This window comes from Gavia stellata, chromosome 9 (genome assembly GCF_030936135.1).
Source record: "Gavia stellata isolate bGavSte3 chromosome 9, bGavSte3.hap2, whole genome shotgun sequence".
NCBI classification, from domain to species: Eukaryota; Metazoa; Chordata; class Aves; order Gaviiformes; family Gaviidae; genus Gavia; species Gavia stellata.
In genome coordinates this window covers 40,425,071-40,448,374 of record NC_082602.1, presented here as the reverse complement: position 1 = coordinate 40,448,374, position 23,304 = coordinate 40,425,071, and the positions used below count along the sequence as shown (strand labels likewise).

General features: G+C 48.4%; 1 protein-coding gene across 1 annotated transcript in view; it reads left to right on the top strand.

The window, feature by feature from the left end:
* TCERG1L (transcription elongation regulator 1 like) overlaps positions 1-23,304 on the top strand; it is a 98,258-nt gene that overhangs the window by 40,371 nt on the left and 34,583 nt on the right. Inside the window, exon 5 of the mRNA XM_059821465.1 lies at positions 21,577-21,702. Within this exon, the coding sequence (XP_059677448.1) occupies positions 21,577-21,702 (126 nt within the window). The remainder of the gene's footprint in view (positions 1-21,576; positions 21,703-23,304) is intronic.

Sequence of the window (23,304 nt, the reverse complement as noted above, 5' to 3'; positions counted from 1 at the left end):
GGAGAGGATAGTCATCAACAGTGATCTCATACGTTATTTCCATTTTGCTATCAGGTGAAGCATGCTGTGTTTTGATTTCTCTTTGCAGTTGTAACTAGCCTGTGTTCTGATTTCTGTGCATAGCCAGACCTGAGAATCACTGAAAATGAAGCTGGTGAGGAAAAAAAAAAAGGTGCCAAACAAATTTGTTTTCTTAGGATCCCTAATTTCTCTTTAATGAACTGTAATATTATGAATGATTTTAAGCACGTTTTCCGTATTTTTAAAATGCATTTTTGCAGAAGAAAACTGTAGCTGCTGCCCATACCTCCCAGCTGATCTAGAATGGTGGAATGTTCTGGTTCCTTTAAAATTTCATGATAAAAAATGTTTCTAGCCCTGAACAGCTATTGTTTGTGTAGCTGGCAGAAAATCAGAAGCGTAACACTCCAGTAGGTTTGCATTACTGTGGATTGGTTTGGCTCAAGAAGGATCTCTTTTTTTTTTTTTATCCTTCTTGGCATCTTAGAAGGTCCCGTTTCATTTGTTTTCTGTTGCTGATTCGTTTCTTCAGGCAGATATTTAAGAAGTAATGACTTCAGCCTGAGGAGAGCGACCGCTGCGCGGTAGGGAGGAAGCCAGCACATTTCCATAGGCATTGCCAATTAATTGATCAATTCCAAAAACCCAAGAGATTTCCAATATTTCCGATTATGGGAGACAGACAGAAACACGTTAAGAGCACGCCAAAGCTGAGGTCAAAATAATTTGGTGAGAATTCCCACTGCAGAGATACCCACAGATGTACCCTAGAGAAGGGATCAGACGAGCAGATAGATAAGCTGCCCGGTGGCCGTGGCAGAGCTCGCCCGCCTGCCAGCTCCTGCGGCTCTCCGGACGGAGCGCGGCGGCATCCCATGCTGAGGAGTTGCGTGGGGAAAGGGAGATGGCCACCGAATCCGGACCTGTGTCCGTGCAGTGCTCTGGAGACACGGGGGTCGGATCTTCTGGGTGTTCCCTGAGTGCTTGCTCAGGTTGACGTGGGGGAGAGTCTGCATAAAGCTGTGTAAAGTGGGAACGAGTTTTGGGGGGGGTTGTATCTCAGGTTTTATTTTGCATATAAATACTAAATTCATTAAGATTTGTGAGAAATTTATACAAGAGGGTTGGGTCATGGCTGATAAAAGCACAGAAACTCATGTCGAGCCATATTATGAGCCAATGTTTTCCTATTTTTTAAAACACCCCTTTCCTGAAGAAAGAGCTAGAGGGAAAGGAAGACCAAAGAATTTGTTTCTTTGCTAAGCGTGCATAAGAATGCTACCGGTCTGTAAACCTTAGTCCATGTCGTAGATATATGTCTAAGGGAGATTGTGTCATGAGAAGCTTTTCCACAAGTGAGATGAAATCTGAAATGATAGTCCTGTCTCAACATCCCATGAGAAATCAGTTTCTTCAAGGAAATCTAAATTAGCGTGTAGGAGGATGTAAGAGTTGGCGAGTCGATCTTAACTGGAACCACAGTGGTGCCGCGGATCTGTCAGTTCTGTTTGCCAAGGTGGGACGGGGTGGGCTGCTTTTCTATCGTGCTGAAGGACTTCATCTCCATAGAGGTACTGAGAGAGTAACTGGGAGGAGATTGTTTTCTGATCTTGGGAAGCCTGAAGACTTACTCAGAGACCCTGAAAGGTCACCATCCTGTCAGTGGATCTGAATTTAGTGGCCCAGATGCCCAGGTTTCTGTTGGGTGAGTTCTGGGACTTGCCAGTCAAGGACGCCCAAACCACTTCCCTTGAAAATCCAAATACGAAAAGTATTATTGACCTTTATGTGGGATGCAGGGAGGAATCAGTGTGTCAGAGTCGCTCTCTAGTTGCTGGAAAGCGGCGGAGGACTTGGGCAGATTCCTGAGTTGAAATGCTGCCACAGTCAGAGGACTGAGTTGCAAGAACCAAACAAAAAGAAAAACTGTTTTGTGAGCCACAGTGGCAAATACACACGTTTGTACTCATCCTAAGTAAGGATAGTCTCGTTCAAAACAGATACTTATTTTCTGTACTTTAACTGTACTTTGAGAGCTGAATTGATCTTCTCAAGCACCTTTTTCAGGCATCGCAGTCGTTTCCTATGTAGATTCTCAGGGAAATTCCCCACGTGAGCATTAAGCAGAAGGCGCCGGACCGCTCTGCATGTGCTGCTGCGCTCCCCTGCCTTGGCCGGTGCCTCTCCCGCTGCTCCGGGCCGCAGCTGCCGCGTACGGGATCCCTGAAATCGTCTCGCTACACGCAAGACTACTAATAACATAGAGGCAAATACTTCCCAATAATCCGGCTTTTATGCAGAATTCACTTGCCAGCCTGGCATGCGCAAGCATCACAGAGGATCATCGTAATGAAATGTCAGTATTGCCCAAACTCGGGGCCCTTTCTGTCGGGAGCCTGCTGCTGCAGGACGACCCCCAGCAGGCTGTTCCAACAGCTGCTTCGGTGCCTTGGGGGCTGCTCTCGGAACTCTGGGGGCTCCGCACCCCGATGGCTGGCGGCGGGGTCCTGGGGGGCTCGGTGGGGACGTGGGGGGGAGCATCGCTCACCCCTTTCGTGGTACTCGGGAATTCAATCTGGGCAGAGTCCTTGCAGCTGAAAGCAAACAGCCCTTAATTCCTCAGTGATAAAGGACGATAAAACAAGGCTTTTGGAAAGCAAGGTAATTCAGTGGCAGTTGCAGGAGATGACTTGCACTTGATTGCCGAGACAGCCGTGTCTGTAAGCGTGCAAGGAGATGGGCAATTACCTCCTTAAGTAATTCTCTGACCTAACGAGGGCTAGTTTCCTACGGATTTATGCCTCCTGGTATTTAAATAAGTGCAAACTTCAGCTGAAGCTTTTCTGCCATTCAGAACGCTTTCCTTTCTCATGGATGCTCGAGCACTTAAGAAAAGATGAGGTTTTGCCGTCGCCTTCTTTCAGTGCGAGCACTTACAGCATCTCTCTTCTCCTCCCTGCCCTGCCGTTCATGAATACAGAGGCGTTCATTCAGTCTTTGAAATACCGACCTTTCTTTTCAGATTTGTACGAAAGCTCCTCGCAGTTTCAAATGTATTTGTGGAGGAACACAGGTATGTTTGGGCAAATATCCCCTGAAAAAGAAGGTATGGTGAAAAAACTCTGCTTCTGTGGGGGCCAGGTTAAGGAGCCTGGAGCTGCGCTGGGCAGCTCCAGGGCGATGAAAGCTCATCACTAAACAGCTCATACTGACCTTCCAAAAGCTTAGTGATGAGTGAGGGATGAAGGGCTTTGAGCTGATGCTGTTGGTGGCTGGGTCCTCAGAGCGCTGTCGTATTTCTGCGCCTGGTCTTTAAAAGGTATCTTGGTCTGGGTTTCTGCTCAAAGCTCTATATACTTGTCTATAAAATACCTAAGCGCGCTGTAGGTCGGGCTTGAGGCAGGCTGTAAAAGTCACCGGAGCGGGACAGCCGGCTGAGGCGCCGTCTGCAGCGCTGTGCCGTCGCGCTCACGTCCCTCCGTCGGCGGGGAGGGATGCCAGGGACGCGGGATGTGGACTGTTTCGGGGGTGCTGCTGGTGCTTCGCTGGGGAAGAGCTTTCTGCCATGTTTACCTTCTAAAGCCGTTCCGAGTCAAACAATTGTAACTAAGAAGTTGGAATTTGTTTATTTCATATTTATTAAATGATTATTCTTGGTACCATATTAATTGAATTCCAGTGTAAAGGTGGAAAAATGGGTGTATCCTTTAGAAAAGACTGGTGGTAGTTCTCCATATTGTTTTTCTGCTGTAGAGTTATATATGCGCACATGTATGTGTGTGTAAATATACCTTATCTATCTGTAGCTATATGTATCATGCTACTGTTTTTCATTTAACCAAAGAGTGGAAATCCTATGCTAATTTTCTGACCTCCTTATAGGGCAATTTATTAATCTGATGAAGAGCAGTGAGATGACTAAGCTTCTACACTATCCGTTTTTAACTAAAAAACACATGTAATTCTGTGTCAAAATTCATAAGCCAGCTAATGCTTTTTCCAGTTTGCTGTGCTGCCCCCGAGCCCCTCGTCTCTGTGCCAGGTGGTACCGTAACCTGCGGAGAGCTCTTCCTTTGTAGAAACACACATTCATTTTGGTATCACCCCTCACCCTTCCGTCTCTTTGCCATTCTTCTGTTTTCCATCCCAGGTCATCCAATATACTACTTTTGCTACTTTCCAGTACAGAAGCAAAATAGATCTTCAGTAGCAATTTCCTTTTTTTTTTTTTTTTTATTTAAAAATAGCAAAACTCAAACAAAAATAAAACCGCAGGAAGCCTGGACAAAGAACTGCAAAGCAATCAGGGTAATTCTGCCAAAAGCAGTGATGCTGCCAAAATGTGAAGTGTTGTTTGTATTTGGATAGGCAACGATAAAAGTCTTGATTTATAGAATGCTTCTCCTTTTTTCTCCCCGCCTACACAAGCGGTCCGTGGGCTGTACAGCTCCCCGGCCTCGGCTGGGGCTGCGCATCAGGTGGGGCACGGCTGGCGCTGGGAGTCGGGTGCTCCTGGGGATGTGGTCCTTCAGCTTCCCACCCTGCGGATGGAATAGCCTGTCGCTGGTGAGGCCTGCCGAGGCTTCAGGGGGTTACGGTACGTAAAGACTTGCTTAGACATCCGTACGAAGGATTGTAAGCATGGCTGGTGTTACCCGATCCCCGTGAAGAAGGTGAGATGCTGTCTGCTGGGACTCGAGCGGCAATCCCACGGGGTGCCTTCAGCAGGTACTCACGGTACGGCTTGTCTCCTCCGAAGAGCGTTGTGGAAACTGTCCCTTTTAGTGACAGACCTGTAATCGTTTGCTGCTGAAAACCAGACCATACTGAGACAGTTTTATAGTCCGTGCTCAGAAAGGCCCTTGCTGTGCTAACTGGCTTTCCAGGTGTTTCTCCTCACCACCAGCCCTCCCTTCCTGCGTTAGCTGTGAACCAGTAAATGTTTGGCTTGGCTTTGGCTTCCAGTTCAGTCCCACTCACTGGGAGCAGCCAGAACTGCTTGTCGCATGAGGAGGAAGGGGAAAACGAGGGCGAATCCGGCACTGTTTTGCCCAGCGGCCGTGGCTGTGGCCTACCCGGGGTCTGCGGAAAACAGGCTTTTAAACTCCTGGTGTAAATGCTGTTCAGATGTGGCTTGTCCTTCTCACTAAGCAAGTGAAGAAATCCTGTTTGCATCTCGTTGTTAAATTTGCTTCAGTCTCTGGTTTCCACCCGCGAAGTCAAGGGGCCATCAGCATGCCGCAGGTGAGGGAGCGCGCGGCAGCCGTGCCTGGGCATGCATGGTGGTCTTTACCCCGAGTAACGACTTTCGTGGTAGACACCAGGGAAAATGATAAGCGGTGATTGCCATTTCCACCCGTGCCCCCCCAGCTGTTGGTATTTTTGGGGTGGCTGTGGTCACCGTGCCTTCCTACGTAGCATCAGAACGTGTTGCGGAGTGCTGGAGATGTTCTCCGGTAACCCAGCACGGGAGGGAGGGGGGGACACAGGCTAGCCCTGCGCTGCCGGGCCCGGGTGAGACTCTGCCTTTTTGCTGCTTTCAGTTCGGGGTGGGGGGGAGGACAGGGCAGACCTCGCTAAACCTTCTAGCAGCTGGGCAGTGTCCGTGCCGGCGGCGCTGAAGAGGTTTCTTGCGAGGGTTCACCCAGCAGTGCCTTTACAGCCCGGTGAGGGTGGCTGCTGCTCAAAAAACACAACACGTTTTGCGACCTGGAGCAGAGGGAGGAAGATAATCAGATTCAGAAAGTGCTGAGTATTTTTAATGGATATATCTGGGCCTCTCACAGAAACGGAGTAAGGAGAGAGAATTCGGTAAAGGTGGCTTCTAGGCAGCCTCGGGTCTAGCCAGCTGAAAACGGCCGTGAGGGAAAACGTGGCGTGGCCTTGAGGAGAAGGTAGAAGCAGAGCTGAGGGGCTGAGTGTAGCTGGAGGAGTCTGCGTGGCTTCTAAAAATTGTTGTGTTTTTTTTTTTGTTACTGTTCAATTCCTCCTTTGTTCAAGTGAAGAGACTCCTCTTGTCCTTGGCAGATAAGCAGCATCGCCCCGAACTACCTAATCATGATGGATGGTGCTTCTAGAGGAAGCAAGTCCCTGGGCCCTGATCTTCACTGACTTCTGGGGTCAGAAAATGATAACAGCAATAATAAAAATAAATTGGTGCGTTTCTGTGTCTGACTATTAGACACAGCAATTGAAATTATTAATTTCATTGCTCTCCTCTTTTCAATAGTAAACTAGGTGTTTATGTTCCAGGCATTTTTACAGACTGATCTTCCCTGTCGCTGACAACGGTTTGGCCGGACCAAGCTGAGCAAAGGGGGTCCCCGTGGGAAAAGCAGGACAAGTGCCCATGTCGCCTTGTCCTGGCACAGCTGGTGGCGATGTCCCTCACCTGGGTGTGTGCCCTTGGGGCTGGGAGCAGGCAAAGTCCTCCAAAGCAATATTTCAATAATGAAAGCATTGGAGCAGATACGGACTTCTTTTGTTTCCTTATTACGGAGCCATCCTGCAGCGGGCTCTCCTGCCTGTGACCTTCCTTGCCAGCAGAAAGACTGCATTTCTCTGCTGGGTTTGGTTTATATCGGGTATTGGGTTCCTTCTGGTGCTTCTCGCCTGACTTGCGTGATCCTAGTTACACAGTTCTTCAGGTTATTAACTTCTTTTCCAAGATTTTTGAACTTTACCCCTGTTTCTTTCTCTCAATTCAAGTCAAATCCCACAGGAGACATTAGAGAGACGACAGAAATGAGTTAAATGTGAAATGTCGTCAATGATTTTTATGAGCGAGCTGTGGTTTCCCTGCAGCATCCTGCATTGGATTTTCATTCCCAGCAGTTAGCTCCAAACTACCGAGCTACCCGCAGCAGCAGCTGGGTATTACATGTATTTCTCAACTCAGCAAGGGCTGCCTGTAGTGCCCAGTATCAAATCCCTCTCGGACTTCATGCCTCAGACAGCGAGGAGTATTTTGTAAAATTGGTCAGCCACCGTGGCGAGAAGGTGATGTAGATGCACCATTGGCACAGGCACCTTCCCCTCTTACCTGTCACAGTGTCCGTGTTGCGATGGCTGTGTCACAGAATCACTAAGGTTGGAAAAGACCTGTAAGATCATCAAGTCCAACCATCAACCCAACACCACCATGCCTACTGTATCAGTGGTTCCATTTATATCCTTGACATCAATAGAATCATATTGCGTTCAGTTTTGGGCCCCTCACTCCAAGAAGGACATTGAGGTGCTGGAGCGTGTCCAAAGAAGGGCGACAGAGCTGGTGAGGGGTCTGGAGCACAAGTCTGATGAGGAGCGGCTGAGGGAGCTGGGGTTGTTCAGTCTGGAGAAGAGGAGGCTGAGGGGAGACCTCATCGCTCTCTGCAACTACCTGAAAGGGGGTTGTGGGGAGGGGGGTGTTGGTCTCTTCTCCCAAGTGACAAGTGATAGGGCAAGAGGAAATGGCCTCGAGTTGCACCAGGGGAGGTTTAGACTGGATATTAGGGGGAAAATTTCTTTACTGAGAGAGTGTCTACACGGGATGGCAGCATCTTCCAGGTACGGGCTGAGGCTGGCACATGCCTGCCCTGCAGTGCGGACGTGCTCGTTAGCTGCTGCTGAGGAATTGATTGCTGCATGGCTTCACTCATCTGTTCTTCAATTCTCTGTTCCTTCCAGCAGTTTCCAGAAATTTGGGTGAAATTTCTTCACTGTTTAACACTTTTCTTTAAACCATTTTTGTAATTTGGCAGCATTAGAATAGTTTGATTATTTTTGAATGAGCCGGAGATATATCTATGTATATGTTTCTCTACCTAAATACCGGTCTTGGTTCCTGTTTGTTGATGACCCTTGGGCTGCACAGTGTCCAGGGCAGCGCCAGAAGAACAGGTAAGCAACCTAGTGCCCTTTGGCTGGAACAGGGACAAGGGCAGGGTGGGAGAGGACATGATAAAGGTCTGTAAGGTCGTGGGAGATACGGGGAGTGTAAGCGAGTATCAGCCTCTTGCAAAGACACAGACTTAGCAGATGTTAAACAAACAAGGCATAGAATATTTGGAACTCCTTCCTAAAGAGTTTTGTCAATGCCGAAGCCTCTGTGTGGTTTTATCCTGATGGGTGCAAGAGTTACTAGAGACAGTGTGGACAAAAAAAGCGCATTAAGGTTTATTCAGTTCTTTGAGCATGGGTGTTTGAAGGGTTGGAAGAGTGTCCTATTGACATATTATGCTATCTCTATGCTTTTTTTCTTACACTTTTTCCCTGTCTATTACTACATCCTGGCTCCATTCCTACACTCTTCCCGCAGCATTTGCAGTTGGCTGTGGCTGGGAGCAGGGTGCTGGTTGGGAAGGACCTTTGCTCTCACGCAGCATGTCCATCTGACGCTTCATGGTCTTATGGATGCAGTGCCGTAACACTTTTTTTTCATGTCATGTTTGTGAATTAAGAGCCCCTTTCGACCCAGGGGTCTCCGTGCAGTCGACAGGAGTTACCCATTTGCAGCACACCCACTGCACTTGCGCCTGTGTTCCGTGTATGTGCAAGGGTTGTTTCTTTGGTTTGTTATGTTTTCTCTTAACTTGATCTCATATCCCATTAGATTATTAATAGCAGCTCCATCCTTTGCTGTGTGTAGATTTTAGTCTGAAAAATCCACAGAACGCAAGAAAATTGTAAGTAAAATGCTCACCCTTGGAAGACAAGGGAGGTTTAGATGTGCTCGGTGCCAGAATTTCTCCTCGTGCCTGGATTTTACAGCACTGTGTTCATCCGCTCCGTGAGTTCGTATGCATTCAGGATTATTATCAGTAAGAAACAAGGAATTGATGGCAAATTTGTGAGTAGTGTGCTCTGCTCCCAAAACAGTTGCTTTCTGTGGGTACTCACCGCAGAAGGAAACATGAGCTAAGTCTGCCACTGTGAGGAAAGCTCTTTGGAGTGTTTAGATTCAACATTAGCATTTTATTTCACATTAATAGGTTGTCTCCTGCTTTAGGCTTTTCTGGTGTTGGTTAGTTGGGTTTTCGCTGATTTTTCTATGCAGAAGTGGAATTCCTCTACACGGTATCAAAGGGGCAAAGCCCAAAGCCTGCCTCACATCAGCATTGCTCTGCGGGTCCCTCTGGAAGTGTAAGGTAAAGCCTTTCCCAAGCAGAGCCAGACCGCTGAATATTTAATACTCTTTGTTAATACATTCTCATTACATTTCAATTTGGATGTAAAAGAGAATCATTGCGGCTCACATTTGACTTAGAAATAAGCATGTCTTGGAGTACCCGCTGGGCTTCTTATTGAGTGTGGGATTTTCAGTGTTGCATCAGTGACTTGAAAGTCAACAAAATTATGCTGTTAATAGGTTTTCTACTCCTTAGTCATGGGCTCACTTTTGAAAATTACATTCTTGGGCTTTATACCACTGAAAATTTTGGCTGTCTTTAGAAAGCGAAGGTGATCCTGTCTGTACCCAGCAGAATGTAGTGAATATACATACAAACAAGTAAGAATAAAATGTCTGACAAAGCAGGGGAATTGAAACGCTGGTGTTCCAGGAACAAAACAAGGTGCTAGAACAGATTAAAATATTACAGGAAAGGAAGCAAATTTCCCATTTTCCCAGTTGCGCTGGCAGGAAGCTGCCATCACTGAGGAAGCGTGTACCTGCCGGGGTTTCAGCCCCTGCGGCGCGGGCAGCCCAGCAGCACTGCACTCGCGCAGTTAAGCAATGTAAGTCTTCTGGGCCTTTGTCTCAGTCAAAAGATTAAGCTGGAAACAGCAGGAGCGGAGACCCCAGAGTTTTCGCGGGAGTGGAAAGCGCGGACCTCCCGAGCCCTGCAGACTAACCGGGATAACTCCGTCGTCTGAACAGGCCTGTCGTTCGCTTGGGAGGAGGATTCCCCGGTGCTTGTGCTGTGTACAGCCAGCGTCCTCTAACCGTCGCGTATGCATCTGGGCTGGCAGCGTGGGCAGTACCTACAGGAACGTAACCGATAGGTGCTGCCGTACAGTAGAGTCTATGCACTGCCTGACCATATACAAGGGTGCTAAAATGTATTTTCCGTTTGTTGTCTTGTTTCTGAACTATTTAAGGTGTGAATAGGAATGAAATATTTCTGTCCTTTTTCCAAGGCTCTTGGTGTGGTTCTGTTGACTCCAGCGGGCTCTGACGAGAGCTTTTCAGGAACAAGTGACACCCGTGAGTAATCTCCACCTCTCAGCAGCAAAGGCACAGTGGGTTTTCTTGGTTAATCTTTAAGTTAGTGAACTTCATGACGGGTGCCATTTGGACAGTACCCTCCGGTCAAAAATTAACTTACCTGATTTAGAAACGGTTTTTAAATAACAAATACATTAATGGCATGTCTTGATTTTATTAAAATATCATAAAATTAATTTGAAATGCACCAAGGTGTTGTGTTTAATATCTTTATCAATGATCTGGATGAGGGGATCGAGTGCTCCCTCAGCAAGTTTGCAGACAACACCAAGTTGGGCGGGAGTGTTGATCTGCTGGCGGGCAGGAGGGCTCTGCAGAGGGATCTGGACAGGCTGGATCCATGGGCCCAGGCCAATTGTGTGAGGTTCAACAAGGCCAAGTGCCGGGTCCTGCACTTGGGTCACAACAACCCCGTGCAACGCTCCAGGCGTGGGGACGAGTGGCTGGAAAGCTGCCCGGCGGAAAAGGACCTGGGGGTGTTGGTCGACAGCCGGCTGAATGTGAGCCGGCAGTGTGCCCAGGTGGCCAAGAAGGCCAACGGCATCCTGGCCTGTATCAGAAATGGTGTGGGCAGCAGGAGTAGGGAGGGGATCGTGCCCCTGTACTCGGCGCTGGTGAGGCCGCACCTCGAATGCTGTGTTCAGTGTTGGGCCCCTCACTCCAAGAAGGACATTGAGGTGCTGGAGCGTGTCCAGAGAAGGGCGACGGAGCTGGAGAGGGCTCTGGAGCACAAGTCTGATGAGGAGCGGCTGAGGGAGCTGGGGTTGTTCAGTCTGGAGAAGAGGAGGCTGAGGGGAGACCTCATCGCTCTCTGCAACTACCTGAAAGGGGGTTGTGGTGAGGTGGGTGTTGGTCTCTTCTCCCAAGTGACAAGTGATAGGACAAGAAGTGATGGCCTCAAGTTGTGCCAGGGGAGGTTTAGACTGGATATTAGGAAAAGCTTCTTCACCGAAAGGGTTGTCAGACACTGGAAGAGGCTGCCCAGGGAGGTGGTGGAGTCACCATCCCTGGAGGTATTTAAAAGACGTGTGGATGAGGTGCTCAGGGACATGGTTAGTGGTGGACTTGGCAGGGTTGGATTTACGGTTGGACTTGATCTTCAAGGTCTTTTCCAGCCTAAATGATTCTGTGATTCTAAGGCAATGAAGCTTTGGTGTTTAAAAGCGAGTTTGTGGTAAGACCAAGGGGTGTTGCAGATCCCTGCTTTGCTGTGGTTTCCTGCTGCAAGAGTTCCTGGAGCAGGGCTGTTCACTCGCCTTCTGCTCCAGCCCGGCGCTGCTCTCTAGCAAATGCTGTGCCCACAAGGTTCCTCATTTCTGGAGTCCAGCTGCTCGGTTGGTGACGGGGCTGGGGCAGCAGTACTGACAGCCTGGGAGATGCTGCCGCGGCATCCCCGTCCCTCCCCGCCTGTCTCCCCCCGCGGCCGCGGGGACAGGTCAGTGCAGGGCGGGTGGGTGCATTCAGGTGCATCAGTGACACGGGGGCCGGTGCTGAGTCCCAGCCTGTGGCACCTCCTTGCCTGAGCCCATTCTGTTCTGTAGCTGACGGTCTTGCAGAGATTTCTGTTGCAGGTGCAAAATAGCTCTTACAAGTCCTCTGTTTGGCTTTGGTGTGGTTTAAGATTGCCCACGGAATGCTGCTGTGTTTGAGCAGGGTGGGTTTGTCCAGCTGCCCAGGCTGGCAGGGTGAGGATGAGCGCAGGTGGAAGAAGGCAAAGCCACCATGCCCACCCGGGCGGGAGCAGGGAGCAGAGCAGGGCTCATGTCCCGTGGGGAAGAAAAGGGACAAATTCACCCAGTGTGGGCATCGTGTGGCTTTAAAAACGCGGGGTGGGGGTGGGGGGGGTGGGGGGGTGGGGTGGTGGAATCTTCTGAAGCGAGCAGAACGCAGGAGGATGAGATGCACTGTAAAGCATTTGTTACAGGCTTAAAATACACTGAAAGTGGTGTTTTGAAGAAACATGGGTCCCTGTTTCAGAAAGGTACAGTCCTGCTTGCAAACTCCTTTGAAGAGCAGCTTTGGCAGGTTCATGCCATCCTTGGGCTACCAGCTTGGTGGCATTTCCTTGGTTTCCCAAGCGCAGGCAGTGGCACGCTGTGCTGACAGCGAAGGCGTCGGGTACCGGCGTCTCCAGCCCTGGGGGCGGGGGGCTCCCAGCTGTCCCCGCGGAGGCTGAGGCTACAAACCTGGTGAGAACCTGCAAAACTGTTGAGACGCCTTGCTCGCTCTCAGCTCCCTGCGCAGGTGATGGGACAGCCGTCGGGGCCCGGCTCCTGCGCGCGGGGAGTGGGTACCAGCAGCGGCACCCTGCTTAGGGGAGGGCATCCTTTGTCATCAGTGGCTCACCTCCTTCTCCCCATTTTTCTTCCTACACAGCAGGTGGGCATTGGGGTGCTGCGCTGGAGCGGTGTTTTCTCTGCCCGTTGTGGTGACAGTCCAGAAGGTGCCATTCTGGTGCTGCACTTCCTCTTTGGAGTTATCACCTGCTCTTGGAGTAGATGGGATCGATGGAAAAGGATCCCTGCGGCTGCGACTTCCCTCCGGAGCGCTCCAGTTCTGCCTGGGAGGGGGCTGTGGGACCAGGTTTATGCAGCTTCTCCTTCTCCCAGGCAACTCCTTCCCACTTTGAATTATTTGTTTGCATTTCTCTTACTTGGTGTGGTTTATTGAGGATGTTTGCTGTCATTTCAGCCTCATCAAAATAAGTATCCTTTATTTTCTTTCTTTTCTATTAATGGTAGGTTAGAATTTGACAAGCAAATACAGACAGATGGTTATGAGCAAAAAATAAGAAGAGAAATAATGATTTTTTGTAGTTTTTTGCTGGGAAACAATCTTCTGGAGGTATGCCAGCTAAGGAAATGGAGATGGTGCGGGGATTTGGTGTGCCTGAACAGCACCCATGGCGGGGGGGTCCTGGTCTGTGGGAACCTGCTGGGGTTGCTCTGCTGGAATGGACGTTGCTTGCTCTGGAAATCAGTGAGATGACTTGTAATTCTTAACGCTCCATAGGTATCTTGATCAGTTATGCCCCTGACCGTTTTTGTATATAGTGTTAATGAAAGTACCCCCCTGTCTTTGCAGGCCTGGGTGTGTGGCGGTGGTGGCCTGGCTTGCTTGTCCTGGGTACCCTTTGCGGGGGATGAACTGGTCGATGTTCTCACCAAGGGCCTGGGAGGCATCATGCTTTTGATGAAGAAGGGTGATGGTTCGCTTTTATATGTTATTTCTTGTAACTGATAGGGTGCGCAAACCAGTAGATGGATAAGCAAGGTTTGCATTTGTGAGGTTTTTAGCAACAATTCCTGGCTGGATTATTTCAGGCGAAACAGGATTAATATTCTGAAAAATGCCTCCGGTTTATATTCCTTATTAACCGTCTAATCCCAACAGTACAGAAAGAGTGCTTCAGTTAAATGTGGTTTTCATGGTTTTGAAACAAATATGTAACTACAGGCAAATATGAAGTACATCATAAAAGGTGAGAAAAGATGAAAAAGATGAATGGAATAAGGATGTTTTTAGGTGTATGAAAAACACTCAGTTTTTGAAGTGAGAACCTCAGAAAATAATTTCCCTGCTGAGCGGGATGGCGGCGCAGCCTGGGCCATCGCTGGGCGCTGGAGCATCCTGTTCTGCCCCGGGTCTGGTGGCTGGTGTCCGTGCGGAGCACAGCGGCTGTGGCTGCCGTTCGGTTGAACTGTCTGGGAGCAATCAGCGGTTGTACTTTGCTGGGCAGGTGAACAAGCGTGGCTGTTTCCAGGCGGGGGCCCCCCGCCCCAGTCCAACCCTTGCATCCAGTAGTTCCACGGTCATTTGTTGTGAAGGTGAAGCCTTGCCGTGGCCGTGCGTAACGGCGGGCGAGGGGGAGCTCCGCCTTGCTGTGGCCACGCAGCTTCCACGTAGGCGAGCGCAAGAGTAACCGTCCTCGGTGCACGGCATCGCGGCCAGCAGAGCATCACTTGCCCTGCAGCTCGGTCCGTAAAGCCCAGCGTCGGGGGAGCTGGTCGTTTCGGAGCAGCTGGAGACCTTCGCAAGCATCCCAGGCACATGGAGAGCTGTACCACGTGAGCAGTGCCGCTCCGCAGCACCCGGCCCTCAGCGTGGCAATGGCCCTCCATCCCTCCGCCCCTCCTCTGCAGGAAACACAATTTCCTATTCGGTTGTGGGTTTTTCACCAAGCAAGTATTTCGATTGTGTAGTTGAATTTTAGAAATTCTTAATTCCCACGCAGGCTGAGCGCCTGGCTGCCTCGGCTCTGCATGCGATGCACCCGGTGCCACTGCCGTCCCCCGGGCACCTTCTGCTCTTACGGTTGTGCCGTTCATGAGGAGTTCTTACAAAGCCGTTAATAAAAACAAGTTCTGAGATATATTTAGGGAAAATAAATATGAATGACAAGCTATGCTGTTCAATAATGCATTCAGCTCTGTTGTCACAGGGCATAAAGAGTAGCTTTGCAAGAGGCAAATGCGTTGCAGGAAGAAAAGCTTTGGGTTTGGGGGCGTGATTCAGTGCCCATAAAGCTCAACAGAGACACTTGGGCTGACTTCACCGGGGGTAAGATAAGGCTCATGCCAGGGATATTTTCAGTATGAATACATTAAAATCAACTATGCGGCCCCTGTTCTTTTGGGTGCAGTGCTGTTAAAGGCTCCTTGAATCGCAGTGAGGAAAATGAGGCTTAAACCCTTGCCGAACAGCTAACTTGAGCAAGAATAGCTTTAAGATAATGTTGGAAGTGCTGTGGTTTAATTGGAAAAGGTAAGAATTAAAATTTAACAGCAGGAGCAGGAGACCTCTGCTGCCGTAGCCAGCGGCGGAGTGGTCCAGGACCGGCGTCACGTTATTTTGCCGCGGGCAGTGTGACTTCCCTTAACGCGGGTCGCTAACGTCCACGCGCTGTGTAATGGAGTGATGAGAGCCGACAGGTCTGCTGAGGCACAGAGTAAACATTTATAAAGGACAGTTTTGCCCTGAAAATCTGTCCTATCCTTTTCAGCCGGGTCACGGGCGTCAGTAAAGTATCTGCTCCCTCTCCTGAGGTCTGTTTTGGCCACGAGCAAGAAGAGGAGGGAGCTAGCAACAGTCATCTGTCTGTGTGGTACGGGGTGAAAAAAGAAATAGCCTTTCAATACTGTTTGCTAGAAATAACAAAGGTGGAAAAGTTAGTTGTCTGTTCCGGGAAGAGTCTACTATCTAATTTCATTTGGCTGCTGGTGCATGCCCGGGGATGGTGGTTTCTGCTGGAGGTGGGGCACAGCCAGTCAGTTATGTGATCGGGAATTTCCCATTTGCTTCTTCAGGTGCTTAAGCAACAGCGTAAAAACGCCAATTCAGACGTGCCGGGTGATGGAGTTTTCCATTATAACCATTCCCAGTTGGGCCAGAGCAGCTATGGGACTTGGTCTCGCTGAGCTGCCCTTGCCCAGCAGCAGAGAGGAGAGAAAACGTTGCGGGGGGTTGAAGCTGGTCTTGCCCCGCAGCTGCGGCAGGCGGGGAGCTGCGCCCCGCCAGCCCGGCTCCGGGCTGTTGGCCGGCTGTGCCCTGCACTCGCGTTGGGAAGGGTTTTGCTGCAGGAGGGCACCCCAGCTCTCCCTCTGGGTTCCATCATCAGGGATGCTAATCAGTGTCTGCTCATCAGGGATGCAAATCAGGGCGGCATATCACTTGCAAGAGGATCTTCAGATGTCTGAACCTTCCACTCATCTGCTTTTGTCCTCCTTTGTCCTTGTAATGTCCTCGTCGCAGTTAAATTGAGACGTAGGTTGCTTGTGGTTGTAAGCGACAGTAAAATGCATCTGCACTGAAATAATCTTAAAAATGGACAGATGCTCTCAAAACGCACGACTTGCTAGTCAGGGCTCCTTGGCTCTAACAGTAATCAGAAACTTCATAGGAAGGATCACTTTCATCCTCCCCCTTCTCAGTATTGTTTTATAGTAAAATTTGCCTAAACTTAATCATAAAATGCACAAAGTATGTGTGGGTGGGTGTTAGGTTCACGTTTAAGTCTTATTCCAGCCCAGGTTATGTTCAGTTCATACTGAAAGCTTATGTTGCACTATGACATTAAACTCAGTCCACAGAGTTTATTTGTATTCCAAATCCATCTTTTGCAAAGACTGCTTTTTCTGAGCACGAAGAACTAGAAAGCATAAATATTTATTCCTTAAAGGTTATGATTGCCTTAAATCATTCAAGCTTATTTGGTGAGCATCAGATATAATTAAACTAAGCAGTTGAACTCAATCTGCATGTATGAAATAAGAGATATATATGTATATGTATATGCTTGACTCCAATATGGATGGAAGCTGTGAGCTAATTGCTTCCATCACACCAAAAGATGCACTGATAATTTCATTGTTCCTGGATGTGATAATAAATCAACATAAAGAAGCCACTGAAATTATATAATGGAAAGTCATGTTTCAACATGCAGCATACACTGTGGTAACAAAATGAGCAGAGCTCATCTCAAGTGGTATATGTCTAACTATAGGGAGATAATTAAGCACGTTATGAAAATTATTCCACTTTTGGGTGTAGAGAATTGCTTGTGTACTGGAATTCACCTGCATATCTTAATGGGAGCTTACATCTACCCACTGTCCGTATAAACCTCAGAATTTGGGGATGAACCTTCCAGTGTCTGCACGTGCAGCCCAGGTATGGTTCACGCGTCGCGTGGCCGGCGTCCCGGTGCGGCAGGCTCCCGCAAGCTGGGGAAGCAGCAGTGGGATGGGACCGGTGGTGTTTCTGGAGCCGGGTGTGGTTTGCTCCCCGTCACGGTGCCGCAGCCCCCAGTAAGGGGTGGTGGTGTGAGCCGTGATGGGTGGCCGTGCCCGCGGGCCGGGTTTGGGTCAGCTCAGCGTTTCTCAAAGAGCTTGCCCAGAAAGCGTGGGGCTGCCTGAGACGAGCCTGTCCCCTCGGGAGATCTTCAGCAGCAGGAGGGGACCTGGGCTGAGCCTGTTTGGTGGCAAAGGATCACATCTGTAGGCGTGAACGCTTCCCCATTTGCAGATTCAAAGGTGGAAGAGGACAAGCCGGAGATTCCGGCCATGCTCGTCTCCAGTATTTTTTGATTTGTTATCTTTAAAGATGGTCATTTTGGATAAATTCGGAATAGCTGCATAGGCTTTTCCGAGTATATCGTTGTAGGCAGCAAGGCAGCCACGTGCACGTACCTCCCCAGCACCAGAGGAGACCAGATGATGAAATACCATTTTAATCTGCCTCTGATGACTCTGGAAGCGATAGGATGAAAGTGTCCTTTTTGTTGTCGTTAAAATGAATTTGAAAAGCCAAAGAACAGGAAGCAACTCTTGCTCTGTAAAATATTACTCATGGAATTAATTGCGTAGTAATGTACATGTAAGTCACAGACGGAAATCCTAGCTGAAGAAATGGTCTCCAAGGATATGGAAACCAGAATTTCAGTGCATTCATGCGTGTGTCCTGCCGGGCATCTCCGTAAAACTGGAGGGGCTGTTGTGAGTCTGCTGTCGCAGGGATTGCTCCGTATAATTGGAGGCACCTTAGACTTCACTGTTGGAATTGATGGTTCCTCAGCGTTTCTTTATATCCAGAGAGCTCGTCAAAGTTAATAGTTTTGCCAGGGGCTTTGACAGAAGCAGAAGAAAGGAACTGTCGTTGCCTCAGGTCCAAACATCATCCTGAGCTGGAAAATGGTTCACTGTCTTGTTAGAGATGGCTAAGTTACAAGTGCCTCCAGTTACATTATTGTGCTGTAGGTAGCACAACAAACATCACGCTGACCTGTGCCTCTTCTGTAAATGCTTTGTTTATCATTCTTTCTTCAAAGCAAATATGGATTAAATCTATCACACTACCTTGCAGGGTAATTTCTTTACCATCCTACTGATTGTGTCTTGCAGGAATTTCTCTTATCCTCCCTTAATGGCCAAAAAAAAAAAAGAGAAATATTAAAAATGTTTCCTTTTCCGGTGTTTTTCCTTCAGCTGCTTGCAGTGAATCTTCCCCGTGCCCCCCAGGTAGCCCGTGCTGCTGTCCCAGGGAGGAGGCCACCGGCACGGCAGGCACCCGCTGTGTGGGTCGCAGAGGTCTTGTTGTTGCTGTCTCTCCCCTCTCAACCTCTTGGTGCCCGTTCTGCTTTCTTCTAGACTGCCGCAAGTCCATGGAGGGCTCTTGCCAGCTCGGACGGGGCACCACACGCGTACGCCTGAGTACACACTGAAGAAAATCCATGCTTGGCGTGTGTATTTTTACATCTGCCCTGAGACATGTAGTCCTCTGCGTTGTCTGTCCTGTACGAACCTCCGCCGGGCCTGGGAGGTTAAAATCATGTTGGCACTGTCCTCTCCTTCCCGCTTTTCTTCCCCTTCCACTAATTGCTAATTAATCCTCGGCCCAGGAGGGCTGTAGTGCAGGCGCAGGCTGGGAGGAAGCCCCTAAAAACAGTCAGTGTGCTGCTTACGTTCTTACCTTTTTCAAGCTTCTTGGGAGGAGGGCACCAAAATAGAAACGTAGGGGTGTGATGCACTGACGCGCGATAGCGGCGGGGCCGGTGGTTCTTGCTGTGCCTGTGGGTACACGCGCAGCTGAAAACGTCCCTGGGTGTATGGTGCAAATGGCGTCTGTCTGCAAAATGCTCGTCTAAGGGGACTCTTCAGTCACCTCAAGGCCTGATCCTGCGAAGCCCGAAGGTCGGGGGCTGCTCTGCGTAACGCTGCCAGCTCCCGAGGAGAGTGATGCTGTGTTCACGCGGTGCTCCGAGTCATGAGGGTTTGGAGGGCCCCGAGGGCAGGAGGGGAGGAGGAGGCTCCTGGGGGGATCCCCCCAGCTGATTGGGACTGATCGTCCTCTTCCTCTCGTTCCTGCGGAAAAATTGCAGTTGTCCTCTCGGTTGTTCTATTCAGCACATTTGGAAAGTCATTTCTTTTTCCGTGCTGGATGGGGGTCATGGTTTTCTGAGGGGTTTCATTTGCACTTAAAATGAATGAATCACCGTTTAGCAAGTACGTCTGTACGATACCCTGGCTAATAGCGAGCTGGTATCACGCAAATGCATTATTGAACGTTCGGTGAACTTGGTGTTCTGGCCCCAACTCCTAAAGCCTTGGGAACCTCCTCCTTTTTCCTAAGATGATTTTTTGGCAAAGCTTTACTTTTCCCTGGGTGGTTCTTTAGCCATGTTAACCCCTTATAAGAATATGACTTTCTGATTTTATAAAATGTTATTTCTTTCATAAAAATTTTATATCCATTTCTGTTCCTGTAAAAATTATTTTAAAAAAATGGAATTTGGTCAAAATGATGTACCCTGTTTTAAATTCTTCTTCACCTGTTACGAGGGTGAATCCCACAAAGTCTGGTGATAGCCTGAATTCCAGCTTGCTTCAGGAACACGTAATTGATGATATGAGACAGTGCATTAAAATGGCAGCTTTGAAAACGTGCTGGCTAGAACAGAAAATAACCCCGCAGTCGCTGCAATAGTATTTCCATAGAGGTTGTCACCAGGTCCGGGTAGATGACATGGGCTTTCCCTGTTTCAGTAGCAATTGCGGACTTCTTGCTCCCATTGGGCAAAAGCAGATGTTTAACGTCGCGTGGACCACCGGGAAGCCCTTGAGAACGGCGCTGTTGCCTTCCCTTTCCACCGGAGACCTTGGTAGGGTACAGAAACCTCTGGGCTTAGGGATTCGGGGCAAAGTCCGAAAGAGATGGCAGGTCCGTGGACGTGCTGCAGGGCCGTCTCCGGGAGGTGTAAACGGGGTTTTCTTTAGGCTTTCTGTAGTCCAGGTTTCTACTTTCATCTTCATTTGAACAATCATCTACTACAAAATACTCGGATTTATCCTTTCTTGGAGAGTTTCTGGCTTCCACTGCTGTCTCCTGGTCATTGGGGTGGGAGACAAGGGGGTGGAGGAGAGAAGAGGGAAAATCACCATGAATTTCATGATGCATATTTTTACTTATACAGGTAATTCAGATTATATTCACTAGACTGTATGTCTGCCTAACAGCAAAATGCATGCTTCGTTAGCACCAGCATTATTATTGTTGCTAAAATACCCCCCCTTTGAATGCGTTGTGCCTTTTCAAGGGCCTGTAGCTGGGGAGCATCGTTCAGCTCGGGGTGCTGAAGGGGAGGGTGCCTCTGCCCCGGCTGGGGCGGCTCTGCTGGTCCACATCCTCAAGCAAGGAGGGGATGCCTGCTCGTGGTGTCGCTGGCCCGGGCGGTACCCAGGGCTCTGGTTTTTGGGAAGAAAAAGTGACTTTTTTAATGATCATGTGTTCTTATAGCCGCATTCAAAAAAGCAACCAGTGTCCCTGTGTTGGTGAGTTATGTTTAAGAATCAGCTTTGGCAGCTGGAATCTGAGGAGCAAAAATCAGCGAAGAGGTTTATAGCGTTCTAACAGAGTGAAGGTTCCAGAAATGATCCCTATTACTGTGAAAAGCAGATGAGTTGGAGGGACAACTGTCTGATAGCACAAGGATAGTTAGTGAAAGGAAAGGGCAGTAAACTCTGCAGCTTGGCTCGTGCTTGGGAAATAAGATGTTAATCCCCAAATCTGCCTTAAACCAGGGCTACGTCCCTGCTGCCAGGTCACTTCTGTAGAGGTGGCTTCTAAACGGGCAGTGGAGACTGCTGGTGGGGCACCCGCATTTACGTCTGGAACAAGATGCCGCGGTACGGGTCTTCCAGTTTCTGAAGAATGGTTTTGCACACGGTTAATGGGAAACTAATGCTCAAGGTTTGACCTCAAATTTGGCAATAGCCACGAATTCTCAAGGATTAAGTAGCCTGGTTTAATTAGCATAGTTTTAGCAGCAGGCCTGGGTTACTACTTTATCATTAATAACGTGTATGAGTAATTTAGTGATTTTCCATTTTGTGAGTTGTCTGAGCAGACTGTGATTCCTTTGGATAAAGCTGCTGGTTTAAATTACTGGCAAAATGATTTCCCGTGGATGGAGCGGGGCACACACAGTTTCTGCTGAGTAACGGTAGAAACTGGAGGTGTGTTATTTAGTCCTAAATAAGAAACTGATCTTGCTGTGATCTGTTCTGAAAGCATTAATATATCCTTGCAAATTCTTGCTTTGAGGGTCACATTTTTATTGATTTAAAATTTCTGCCGATGCTTATTTGCTGAGAATCGATGGACGTCACGACCAGTAATTCAGCTGACCACAAAACCTATTGTTTTAACCACGCGAACAGGTATAGAGAGAAATGTTTAGCAGGAGTTTAAAAGAGCGTTCTGTGAAATATGGCTGCGAAAAAAGTGAGTTTTTTAAAGGCGTTTTTGTTTATTGGAAAAACCCAAAAGGTGTCCTTATGGTTTGAATGCAGGTGCTGCCTCCAGAATGGATGCTCATGTGGGTCCTTTGATGCCGACGCAAGTCGCCCGGGTAGCTGCTGTGTCTGCGCCGGCGGTGACGTTCATGGCAACCAATTTGATGGATCAGACGTTAACAGGTGTGTTTGTGTTTCTATACACTGACTGTATTACTGAAGCATATGTTGTATCTTTGTGTATTTCCAACCAAGCCATGCTTTCCATAGAAATGGGGGACCCTTAAAAAATTGGCTCAAGTTTTATGACATTTGCTTTAGCTAATTACGAGCGTATTCAAAGTGTTTCAGATCCTGTTTACTCGGTCTGGCAATTGGCAGTAGCTTTCATTTGATGATACAAAAGGCAAGTTTCTGAAACGCCCTTGGGCTTCTCATTTCCCTTGCCAGTGGTATTCACGAGCATTACAGTGATAACGTGGTTATCTTTGGGAGAGTTGCTACATGAAGCCTTGTTGGCTGAAGCCTCCGAGGGTGCTTTATGCTGTACTGAGTGATAAAACTGGTCTATTCACGTAAATGTGATGTGTGGTCATGAGAGGAGGGGCAATGCTGTTCCCAAAGGCTGGAGGAAGTCTTGGGGCTTTATTTAGATTCACGTATACGTGTTGCAAATCACGATCAAAAAGTGAACAGATTTTGATAGGAAATTGTGCACATCTTTCCTAATACATGAAATTCCTCTTATGATACCATCGTTGTGAAGTCAGGAGCTGTGTTAGTGGAGGTGAGGTGCTGCGGTGGGGCTGGGCAGGTTGTTCCTCTGCCTGAGCTGGGTGCACACAGCCATGGAGAGGGTTGCCGGCCAGCCCTTGCCGGCTGTGCGGCACCACGGGGTCCTGAACGCACCTTCCCAGCCGTGTTTCATGGAAATACTGGCATTTATCAGGAATTCCTAGGTATCAGTTCAGGCGTGATTTATCTGATCCTTCACACCTAGGGATTAATGTGGTTGTGGAGGTGTTGAAGGGTTGCGTACTAGAAATGAGTGTACTTGTACTGTGTTTGTTCATGTACAGATTTTTGGGAGAGAAGCTCACTCTTGTCCAGCTAAGCCGTTTCCTTTGTGGGTATCTCACCTCACCGGCTCTACGCACAGCTAAGATAAAAGTTTCATAAAATACTTTGTGGTCAGCTGTTCTAGGCAAATCCATAAGTGGAGCAGGTCTGCCTGCTGCTCTGCCTGTCCTGAATGAGATCCTCTGACTGAATTTATGTTGCTGAGTATTCCAGCTCTGTCTGGAAATTGCTGAAAATTTTATGACACAGACACCTTAAAACTGAAAGAAAGTTCATACATGTCTCTTTTGACATACTTCAGTTTAAAGTTTCTTGTCTGGTTTGATTTGCTTTTGATAAATACCTACTTCTTTTATCATCTATACAGTTACTGTGCTGGAAGACCTGCATGCTTCTCCTTAAAGTCACCAAGAATTGTATTGACTTGCTTTCTTGTCAGAAGCAGGTGAGACGGAGGAAATATTAAAACTGTTGAAAGAATGCAGGGACAGAAAGATGAGGGTTTGTGCAAGGGTCATGCTGATCTGCAGCTTGTTGCTGGTTGAAAACTGAAATTGTAGTTTCTGATGTATTCCATATCAAATATATTTCATAATCTTATTCTTGGAAGACTTGAAAACACAAACACTCCTGATTTTATCTGTCATGCTGAGTAAGGATTTAACTGTATAAAGCCTTTTGATGACTAGACAGATGACTCCTGAT